Source organism: Panulirus ornatus, chromosome 38 (assembly GCF_036320965.1).
Source record: "Panulirus ornatus isolate Po-2019 chromosome 38, ASM3632096v1, whole genome shotgun sequence".
Lineage (NCBI taxonomy): Eukaryota > Metazoa > Arthropoda > Malacostraca > Decapoda > Palinuridae > Panulirus > Panulirus ornatus.
The window spans coordinates 556,999-569,601 of NC_092261.1; the positions used below are offsets into that span (position 1 = coordinate 556,999).

Here is a 12,603-nt window from a genome sequence, read left to right on the forward strand (position 1 = left end):
GCGAGGTAGCGCTAGGAAAAGAAAACAAAGGCCACATTCGTTCACACTCAGTCTCTAGCTGTCATATGATAATGCACCGAAACCACAGCTCCCTTTCCACATCCAGGCCCCACAGAACTTTCCATGGTTTAACCCAGACGCTTCACATGCCCTGGGTCAATCCACTGACAGCACGTCGACCCTGGTATACCACATTGTTCCAGTTCACTCTATTCCTTGCATGCCTTTCACCCTCCTGCATGCTCAGGCCCCGATCACTCAAAATCTTTTTCACTCCATCTTTCCACCTCCACTTTAGTCTCCCACTTCTCCTCATTCCCTCCACCTCTGACTCATATATCCTCTTGGTCAATCTTTCCTCACTCATTCTCTCCATGTGACCAAACCATTTCAAAACACCCTCTTCTGCTCTCTCAACCACACTCTTTTTACTACCACACATATCTCTTACCCTATCGTTACTTGATCAAACCACCTCACACCACATATTGTCCTCAAACATCTCATTTCCAGCACATCCACCCTCCTGTGCACAACTCTATCTATAGCCCACACCTCACAACCATATAACATTGTTGGAACCACTATTCCTTCAAACATACCCATTTTTGCTTTCCAAGATAATGTTCTCGACTTCCACACATTCTTCAATGCTCCAAGAACTTTCGCCCCCTCCCCCACCCTGTAATTCACTTCCGCTTCCATGGTTCCATCTGCTGCCAAATCCACTCCCAGACATCTAAAACACTTCACTTCCTCCAGTTTTTCTCCATTCAAACTTATCTCCAACATCTCCAACTTGACTTGTCCCTCCACCCTACTGTACCTAATAACCTTGCTCTTATTCACATTTACTCTCAGCTTTCTTCTTTCACACATTTTACCAAACTCAGTCAACAGCTTCTGCAGTTTCTCACATGAATCAGCTACAAGCGCTGTATCACCAGCGAGCAGCAACTGACTCACTTCCCAAGCTCTCTCATTCACAACAGACTGCATACTTGCCCCTCTTTCCAAAACTCTTGCATTCACCTCCCTAACAACCCCATCCATAAACAAATTAAACAGCCATGGAGACATCACACACCCCTGCCGCAAACCTACATTCACTGAGAACCAATCACTTTCCTCTCTTCCTACACATACACATGCCTTACATCCTCGATAAAAACTTTTCACTGCTTCTAACAATTTGCCTCCCACACTATATATTCTTAATACCTTCCACAGAGCATCTCTATCAACTCTTATCATATGTCTTCTCCAGATCCATAAATGCTAAATACAAATCGATTTGCTTTTCTAAGTATTTCTCACATACATTCTTCAAAGCAAACACCTGTTCCACACATCCTCTACCACTTCTGAAACCATATAAACATATATGCACATAAATGCCCACATACGCACACATACATACATATACATAAATATACATACACAGAGACTGAGGGTGAACGAATGTGGCCTTTGTTGTCTTTTCCTAGCGCTACCTAGCGCATGTGCAGGGGGAGGGGGTTGTCATTTCGTGTGTGGCGGGGTGGCGACGGGAATGAATGACGGCAGCAAGTATGAATTATGTACATGTGTATATATATATATGTCCGTGTATGTATATATATATGTATACGGTAAAATGTACAGGTATGTATATGTGCGTGTGTGGACATGTATGTATATGCTTGTGTATGTGTTGGGCCATTCTTTCGTCAATTTCCTTGCACTACCTCGCTAACGTGGGAGACAGCGACAAAGTATAATGAATAAATAAATAAATAGGTACACATATGTAGACATTACATACATACACGTGTACATATTCATACTTGCTTGCCTTCATGCATTCCTGTCGATACCCTGCCCCACAGGAAAACAGCATGGCTATCCCCTGCTTCAGTGACATAATGCCAGGAATACAGACAAAGAGGCCACATTCATTCGCACTCAGTCTCTAGCTGTCATGTGTAATGCACCAAAACCACAGCTCACTATCCACATCCAGACCATTCCATGGTTTCCTCCAAATGCTTCAAATGCCCTGGTTCAGTCCACTGACAGCACATTGACCCCAGTATACCACATTGTTCCAATTCAATCTATTCCTTGCACGCCTCTCACCCTCCTGTATGCTCAGGCCCCAATCGCTCAATATCTTTTTAACTCCATCGTTCGACCTCCAATTTGGTTTCCCGCTTCTCCTTGTTCCCTCCACCTCTGATACATATATCCTCTTTGTTAATCTTTCCTCACTCATTCTCTCCATGTGTCCAAACCATTTCAACACACCCTCTTCTGCTCTCTCAACTATTCTCTTTTTATTTCCACACATCTCTTATCCTTACATTCCTTACTCGATCAAACCACCTCACATCACATATTGTCCTCAAACACTTCATTTCCAACACATCCCCACTCCTCCACACAACCCTATCTATAGCCCATGCCTTACAATCATATAACATTGCTGGAACTAACATTCCTTCAACCATACCCATTTTTGCTCTCCGAGATAACGTTCTATCTTTCCACACATTTTTCACTGTTCCCATAACCTTCACCCCCTCCCCCACCCCGTGACACACTTCCGCTTCCATGGTTTCATCCGCTGCTAAGTCCACTCCCAGATATCTAAAACACTTCACTTCATCCAATTTTTCTTCATTCAAACTTACATCCCAATGATCTTGTCCCTCAACCCTAATGACCATAATAAACTTGCTCTTATTCACATTTACTCTCAACTTTCTCCTTTCACACATTTTTCCAAACTTAGTCACCAACCTCTGCAGATTCTCACATGAATCAGACACTAGAGCAGTATCATCAGCAAACAACAACTGACTCACTTCCCAGGCCCTTTCATTCAGAACAGACTGCATACTTGCCCCTCTCTCCAAAACTCTTGCATTTACCTCCCTAAACATCCCATCCATAAACAAATCAAACAACCATGGGGACATCACACACCCCTGCCGCAGACCGACATTCACTGGGAACCAATCAATCTCCTCTCTTCCTACTCCTACACATGCCTTACACCCTTGGTAAAAACTTTTCAATGCTTCTAGCAACTTACCTCCCACACCATATAACCTTAAAACCTTCCAAAAGCATCTCTATCAACCCTATCATATGCCTTCTCCAGATACATAAATGCTACACACAAATCCATTTCTTTTTCTAAGTATTTCTCACACACATTCTTCAAAGCAAACACCTGATCCACACATCCTCTACCACTTCTGAAACCACACTGCTTTTTCCTAGTCTGATGCTCTGTAAATGCCTTCATCCTCTCAATCAGTACCCTCCAACATGATTTCCCAAAAATACTCAGCAAACTTATGCCTCTGTATTCTGAACAGTCACCCCTATCCTCTTTTACTTTGGACAATGGGACTATGCATGCATTCTGCCAATCCTCAGGCACTTCACCATGGTCCATACATCAAGGTTCCCACTCTTTTACTGACATAAAATTCAAGGCTTTTTCCAGGATATTTCCAGGATCTGTAAATGTTTTCCAGGATATTTTCTACAGGGTTTTCAGCCCACTTAATCTTAAATGGACTTCAATGGACAAACCATCTGGATAACACTGATCGTTGGTTTGTGCTTGTTCATCGAACACATTTATAAATTAGTTACCATGTTAGTTCTAATGATTTAGGATTGGACTTGTATTGACAGGACTATCAAGAGCTTTCTGTATGAGCCTGGCTTTCAGTGCTTTATAAGCCACAAGATGACCAATTTGCATGATACAGAAATTTTCTGACTCGGCACTGTGACTAAGGCCATTTAGCTAAAATATTGGAAATCTATAGCATTCAAAGGATTTCCATAAAGATCACCATTATTTTAAGTTTGGTAAAATTTCATTTTCATCAACCATACTCTCAATTCTTGATGTTAATAAGTACATGATGCTACTTCTTGGATAATCACAAACTTATGACTCAGAACTTCGACTAGTTTTCAATGGTTGGTGTCTTCATATTGTACATGTATATTCTATATTCTTTATAAATTATTACTTGGACCGTGTACAGCTCAAACCACATGTGTTAAAAATCCATAATCTACATATTTGTAGAAGTGAAAAAAATCTTCACCAAATTTCAGCCTATGGCTGTACTGAATAAAAATGGCAATCCTTTCAGACAAAGAGTTAATCCACCTTGGCGTAAAGGAGAATAGTCTTAGATTAGGATTTCCTTCTATAATGTCAACAACTTGTTTTGGACTCAAATAAAAAGCCCTTTCAATTTTTAAAGATTCAATAATTTTAGCGTTAGCTATTTCCTTGCAACATTCAACCGTAACTTCCTCTGAAAATCGTTTCTCTCTTGTTAAAGTTCTTGGTTCCAATTCAATGCTAACTAAACGCTTTGAAAGTAAACATGCAATATTTATAAAAATTTTGCAATCTTTGAACGTATTTGTATTTAACGATACTGCATTGGGAAAAAAAGACTTTAACCCAATCTGAGTCAATAAGAGTTGACTTGGCAAATGTGAAGCACTTTTTTTTCAAAAAATTGGCCATCACGATCATTATTAACCATTGCTTTCATTACTCCATAACAGATGTGAGCAAGCGCTATCAAGACCGCGATTTCAGTTCGAATCGTACCATACAACTCGCCCCACAAAAAAGCAATAAAGTATATTCAGGGTACAAAAGCGAGGGACGAATGAGGCCCAAGGGAAGTAACCTTTTCCTAACTTCCGTTTCAAGGGTTTTTCCTGGAAATTTTCAATTTTACGCGTTTTCCAGGCCTTTTCCCGGCTGGGAGCACCTCAAATGAAATTCCTGGGTTTTTCCCGTTTTCCTGGTGGCGTGGGAACCCTGATACATACAGTTAATATTCTATCCTTACCAACCAATCAACAACACAATCACCCCCTTTTATAATAAATTCCACTGGAATTCCATCCAAATCCACCACCTTCACAGATTTCATCTTCCGCAAAGCTTTCAATGCCTCTCCTCTCTTCACCAAATCATTCTCCCTCACTTCATACAGCGCCCCAACAAAACACCCAATATCTGCCACCCTATCATCAAATGAATTCAACAAACCTTCAAAATACTCACTCCATCACTATCTGTTATCACTTCCCCACTTGCCCCCTTCTCCGATGTTCCCATTTGTTCTTGTATTAATCAAGTTATTTACTTCCTTCCAAAACACCTTTTTATTCTCCCTAAAATTTAATGATACTCTCTCGCTACAACTCTCATTTGCCCCCTTTTTCACTCATGCACCTTTCTCTTGACCTCTTGCCAGTTTCTTTTATAAACCTCCCAGTCACTTGAACTAATTTCCTGCAAATATCATCCAAAATAGGGGAGAAAGAATACTTCCCACGTATTCCCTGCGTGTCGTAGAAGGCGACTAAAAGGGAAGGGAGCGGGGGCTGGAAATCCTCCCCTCTCGTTTTTTTTTTTTTTCCCCAAAAGAAGGAACAGAGAAGAGGTCCAGGTGAGGATATTCCCTCAAAGGCCCAGTCCTCTGTTCTTAACGCTACCTCGCTATCGCGGGAAATAGCGAATAGTATGGAAAAAAAAAAAAAAAAAAAAAAAAAATCATCCAAACGCCTCTCTTTTCTCTTTCACTAACAATCTTACTTCATCCCACTACTCACTACCCTTTCTAATCTGCCCACCTCCCATCTTTCTCGTACTACATACATCTTTCACGCAAGCCATCGCTACTTCCCTAAATACATCCCATTCCTCCCCCACTCCCCTCATGTCATTTGCTCTCACCTTTTGCCATTCAACACTCAATCTCTCCTGACAATTCCTCACACAAGTCTCCTTTCCAAGCTCACTTACTGTCACCACTCTCTTCTCCCCAAGATTCTCTCTTCTTTTCTGGAAGCCTCTACAAGTCTTCACCTTCACAAGATAGTGATCAGACATCCCTCCTGCTGCCCCTCACAGCACATTAATTTCCAAAAGTCTCTCTTTTACACGCCTATCAATTAGCATGTAGTCCAATAATGCCCTTTGACCATCTCTCCCTACTCACATACATATACATATACTTCAGGTATTCCCAATCATCAGCCCTTTTTCGACACATAAATCCACAAGCTCTTCACCATTTCCATTCACAACACTGAAGACCGCATGTACACCAATTATACCCTCGACTGCCACATTACTCACCTTCGCATTTAAATCATCCATCACTATAGCCCGGTCTCGTGCATCAAAGCTGCTAATACACTCACTCAACTGCTCCCAAAACACTTGCCTCTCATGATCCTTTTTCTCATGACCAGGTTCATGGGCACCAATAATCAACCCTCTCTCTCCATCCACTTTCAGTTTTACCAACATCGATCTAGAATTCACTTTCTTACACTCTATCGCGTCCTCCCACAACTCCTGCTTCAGGAGTATTGCTACTCCTTCCTTAGCTCTCGTCCTCTCACCAACCCCTGAGTTCACTGCTAAGACCTTCCCAAATCACTCTTCCCCTTTACCCTTGAGCTTCATTTCACTCAGAGCCAGAACATCCAGGTTTCTTTCCTCAAACGTACTACCTATCTCTCCTTTCTTCGCATCTTGGTTACATCCACACACATTCAGACACCCAAATCTGAGCCTTTGAGGTGGATGAGCACTCCCCACTTGACTCCTTCTTCTATCTCTTTTTTTTAATTCATACTCACCATTTCCTACTTTTGCAAGGTAGCATGCAAGAATAGATGACTGAGCCTTAGAGGGAAAAACTACTCACTTGGCTCCCTTCTCTGTTCCTTCTTTTGGAAAAGTAAACAGGAGGGAAGGATTTCCAGCCCCACACTCCCATCCCTTTAAGTCGTCTTCTATGACACACAGGGAATACGTTAGAAGTATGCTTTCTCCTCTATCCCCAGGGATAATCTATGTACATATATCTTTCATACTCGATCACCATTTACTGTGCTAGCGAGGAAGTGCCCCATTCACTCATACACATGCATACGCAAAAAACAAACAACAAAACAAGCAAACAAACAAAAAAGGAAAATTGTCTGTTGGCAAATATTTGAATCATATTTAAGAGCATAGATATGTTTCTGAAGTCTGATCACTGCACTTAGAAATCATAAAAAACTCACCAAGAAAGTCGAAAAGGAGGGCAATTAAGATGGTACTCGAGTTAAGAGAGGTTAAAGCAACAGACTGGTAGTCATAAATTCGCTCACAATCGAAGAGAGTGAGTTGCTCAAAACCTTCAGATTTCTAAACCAGTTTGATGGTGATGACATAGAGCAGTTCCTTTGGATGCAAAACAAAGAAATAAAAGGCCCCAACAAGATGCAGAAAAACAAAGAGGGTAAAACGAGACGCTAAGCAAGAAACATATTAGAAAGGGTGTCATAAAGTACGTTTTTGCATGAGTAGAACATGAATGCTAACTGTATACAAAAGCATGAAAAGTTGTATGACAGCAGAGAAGTCTAAGACAAGGGATTCAATAAGAGTACAATTCCCTCCATTTATTGCATAAGCAGATAATTGCAGGCTAAACTAGCTACCAATGGTTTAAGATATAGGAAACGATAGAAGCATACACAGAAGAGTACCACTTGTGGAACCAAATCATTCACAACAGGAAATGAAAAAACAGAAGCAACAAGATGGTACAAATAAATGAAGAAAAAATCAATGAAATCTGAATTACAGTTTTAGAATGAGTGGCAACAGCAATCTCTGAAATAAAGCAGCCTTTGAAAATGTTGAACAAACCCTCACATGGTGAAGCAGTGTACATGAGTCCACTTAGTGGGTTATTTTATCTGATTACACTCACAACTAAGTCTCAGTTTTAATGAACTAATAAAAAAATTCATATTAAGACATATAAATGTACGAACTCATATTTACCTTGCTCCTATCATCGGCATAACATCATTAATACTCTTAATGCGCTGTGAGGTGAGGAGGCAGACCACCAGCATGGCTAAATCCCGAGAATATGAGCGATTGATCAGCTCAAGGGCAGTCTGGATATTGTCTCGTTGTAATGCTAAAACAGAATTGCAAGCAAGAGCAACCATCAGCTTGCCCAAGTTCACCAAATCTTCTTGCTGAAAAAAAAAGTACATGAGAGAGAGAGAGAGAGAGAGAGAGAGAGAGAGAGAGAGAGAGAGAGAGAGAGACAGAATATGTCTTGCTCTCCAGGTTGCTAACACACTCTCTCAGCTGCTCCCAAAACATTTGCCTCTCATGACCAGGTGCATAGGCACCAATAATCACCCATCTCTCTCCATCCAGTTTCAGTTTTACCCATATCAATCAAGAGATTTCTTTATTACACTCTATCACATACTCCCACAACTCCTACTTCAGGAGTAGTGCTACTCCTTCCTTTGCCCTTGTCCTCTCACCAATCTCTGAATTTACTCCCAAGACATTCCCAAACCACTAGTCCCCTTTACCCTTGAGCTTCATTTCACTCAGAGCCAAAATATCGAGGTTCCTTTTGTCAAACATACTACCTATCTCTCCTTTTTTCTCATCTTGGTTACATCCTCACAAATTTAGACACCCCAATCCGAGCCTTTGAGGAGGACAAGCACTCCCTGCATGGCTCCTTTTGTTTCCCCTTTTAGGAAGTTAAAATACAAGGAGGGGAAGGATTCTAGCCCCCGTTCCCATCCCCTTTAGTCGCCTCCTATGACAGGCAGGGAATGCATGGGAAGTATTCTTTCTCCCCTATCCCCATATATTTTTTTTCTTTATATTTTGCTTTGTCGCTGTCTCCCGCGTTTGCGAGGTAGCGCAAGGAAACAGACGAAAGAAATGGCCCAACCCACCCCCATACACATGTATATACATACACGTCCACACATGCAAATATACATACCTATACATCTCAATGTACACATATATATATACACACACAGAAACATACCTATATACCCATGCACACAATTCACACTGTCTGCCTTTATTCATTCCCATCGCCACCTCGCCACACATGGAATACCATCCCCTCCCCCCTCATGTGTGCAAGGTTGTGCTAGGAAAAGACAACAAAGGCCCCATTCGTTCACACTCAGTCTCTAGCTGTCATGCAATAATGCCCGAAACCACAGCTCCCTTTCCACATCCAGGCCCCACACAACTTTCCATGGTTTACCCCAGACGCTTCACATGCCCTGATTCAATCCACTGACAGCACGTCAACCCCGGTATACCACATCGGTCCAATTCCTTCTATTTCTTGCCCGCCTTTCACCCTCCTGCATGTTCAGGCCCCGATCACACAAAATCTTTTTCACTCCATCTTTCCACCTCCAATTTGGTCTCCCACTTCTCCTCGTTCCCTCCACCTCCGACACATATATCCTCTTGGTCAATCTTTCCTCACTCATTCTCTCCATGTGCCCAAACCATTTCAGAACACCCTCTTCTGCTCTCTCAACCACACTCTTCTTATTTCCACACATCTCTCTTACCCTCACATTACTTACTTGATCAAACCACCTCACACCACACATTGTCCTCAAACATCTCATTTCCAGCACATCCACCCTCCTGCGCACAACTCTATCCATAGCCCACGCCTCGCAACCATACAACATTGTTGGAACCACTATTCCTTCAAACATACCCATTTTTGCTTTCCGAGATAATGTTCTTGACTTCCACACATTCTTCAAGGCTCCCAGGATTTTCGCCCCCTCCCCCACCCTATGATTCACTTCCGCTTCCATGGTTCCATCCGCTGCCAGATCCACTCCCAGATATCTAAAACACTTTACTTCCTCCAGTTTTTCTCCATTCAAACTTACCTCCCAATTGACTTGACCCTCAACCCTACTGTACCTAATAACCTTGCTCTTATTCACATTTACTCTTAACTTTCTTCTTTCACACACTTTACCAAACTCAGTCACCAGCTTCTGCAGTTTCTCACATGAATCAGCCACCAGTGCTGTATCATCAGCGAACAACTGACTCACTTCCCAAGCTCTCTCATCCACAACAGACTTCATACTTGCCCCTCTTTCCAAAACTCTTGCATTCACCTGCCTAACAACCCCATCCATAAACAAATTAAACAACCATGGAGACATCACACACCCCTGCCGCAAACCTACATTCACTGAGAACCAATCACTTTCCTCTCTTCCTGTACGTACGCATGCCTTAAATCCTCGATAAAAACTTTTCACTGCTTCTAACAACTTGCCTCCCACACCATATATTCTTAATACCTTCCACAGAGCATCTCTATCAACTCTATCATATGCCTTCTCCAGATCCATAAATGCTACATACAAATCCATTTGCTTTTCTAAGTATTTCTCACATACATTCTTCAAAACAAACACCTGATCCACACATCCTCTACCACTTCTGAAACCACACTCCTCTTCCCCAATCTGATGCTCTGTACATGCCTTCACCCTCTCAATCAATACCCTCCCATATACTTTACCAGGAATACTCAACAAACTTATACCTCTGTAATTTGAGCACTCACTCTTATCCCCTTTGCCTTTGTACAACAGCACTATGCAAGCATTCCGCCAATCCTCAGGCACCTCACCATGAGTCATACATACATTAAATAACCATACCAACCAGTCAACAATACAGTCAACCCCTTTTTTAATAAATTCCACTGCAATACCATCCACAGCCTCTGCCTTGCCGGCTTTCATCTTCCGCAAAGCTTTTACTACCTCTTCTCTGTTTACCAAATCATTTTCCCTAACCCTCTCACTTTGCACACCACCTCGACCAAAACACCCTATATCTGCCACTCTATCATCAAACACATATATATCTATATGAATATATATATTTATCCCTGGGGATAGGAGAGAAAGAATACTTCCCACGTATTCCCTGCGTGTCGTAGAAGGCGACTTAAAGGGGAGGGAGTGGGGGGCTGGAAATCCTCCCCTCTCATTTTTTTTTTTAATTTTCCAAAAGAAGGAACAGAGGGGGCCAGGTGAGGATATTCCAAAAAAGGCCCAGTCCTCTGATCCTAACGCTACCTCGCTAGCGCGGGAAGTGGCGAATAGTTTAAAAGAAAGAAAAGAAGAATATATATATATAACGCTACCTCGCAAATGCGGGAAATGGCGAATCGTATGAAAAAAAAAAATATATATATATATATTCTTTTCTTTCTTTCAAACTATTTGCCATTTCCCGCATTAGCGAGGTAGCGTTAAGAACAGAGGACTGGGCCTTTGAGGGAATACCCTCACCTGGCCCAATTCTCTGTTCCTTCTTTTGGAAAATTGAAAAAAAAAACCGAGAGGGGAGGATTTCCAGCCCCCCGCTCCCTCCCCTTTTAGTCGCCTTCTACAACACGCAGGGAATATGTGGGAAGTATTCTCAATCCCCTATCCCCAGGGATATATATATATGAATATATATGTGTGAATGTAGGTCTGCGGCAGGGGTGTGTGATGTCTCCATGGTTGTTTAATTTGTTTATGGATGGGGTTGTTAGGGAGGTGAATGCAAGAGTTTTGGAAAGAGGGGCAAGTATGAAGTGTGTTGGGGATGAGAGAGCTTGGGAAGTGAGTCAGTTGTTGTTCGCTGATGATACAGCACTGGTGGCTGATTCATGTGAGAAACTGCAGAAGCTGGTGACTGAGTTTGGTAAAGTGTGTGAAAGAAGAAAGTTAAGAGTAAATGTGAATAAGAGCAAGGTAATTAGGTACAGTAGGGTTGAGGGTCAAGTCAATTGGGAGGTAAGTTTGAATGGAGAAAAACTGGAGAAAGTAAAGTGTTTTAGATATCTGGGAGTGGATCTGGCAGCGGATGGAACCATGGAAGCGGAAGTGGATCATAGGGTGGGGGAGGGGGCGAAAATCCTGGGAGCCTTGAAGAATGTGTGGAAGTCGAGAACATTATCTTGGAAAGCAAAAATGGGTATGTTTGAAGGAATAGTGGTTCCAACAATGTTGTATGGTTGCGAGGCGTGGGCTATGGATAGAGTTGTGCGCAGGAGGATGGATGTGCTGGAAATGAGATGTTTGAGGACAATGTGTGGTGTGAGGTGGTTTCATCGAGTAAGTAACGTAAGGGTAAGAGAGATGTGTGGAAATAAAAAGAGCGTGGTTGAGAGAGCAGAAGAGGGTGTTTTGAAATGGTTTGGGCACATGGAGAGAATGAGTGAGGAAAGATTGACCAAGAGGATATATGTGTCGGAGGTGGAGGGAACGAGGAGAAGTGGGAGACCAAATTGGAGGTGGAAAGATGGAGTGAAAAAGATTTTGTGTGATTGGGGCCTGAATGTGCAGGAGGGTGAAAGGAGGGCAAGAAATAGAGTGAATTGGATCGATGTGGTATACCGGGGTTGACGTGCTGTCAGTGGATTGAATCAGGGCATGTGAAGCGTCTGGGATAAACCATGGAAAGCTGTGTAGGTATGTATATTTGCGTGTGTGGACGTATGTATATACATGTGTATGGGGATGGGTTGGGCCATTTCTTTTCGTCTGTTTCCTTGCGCTACCTCGCAAACGCGGGAGACAGCGACAAAAAAAAAAAAAAAAAAAAAAAAAGTGTGTGTATATGAGTGGATGACTATGTATCCTAATTGTAGTAAAAATCATTCCAACACA

General features: G+C 42.2%; 1 protein-coding gene across 5 annotated transcripts in view; it reads right to left on the reverse strand.

Annotated features, from left to right (window-relative positions):
• Window positions 1-12,603, reverse strand: part of PAN3 (Poly(A) specific ribonuclease subunit PAN3) — a 224,852-nt gene that overhangs the window by 112,557 nt on the left and 99,692 nt on the right. For all 5 annotated transcript variants that reach the window (XR_011715398.1, XM_071684307.1, XM_071684306.1 and 2 more), the window contains one exon: window positions 7,892-8,094. Coding sequence is in view for 4 of the 5 variants with exons in the window: in XM_071684307.1 (XP_071540408.1) it covers window positions 7,892-8,094 (203 nt within the window). In the remaining variant the exon portion in view is untranslated. The remainder of the gene's footprint in view (window positions 1-7,891; window positions 8,095-12,603) is intronic.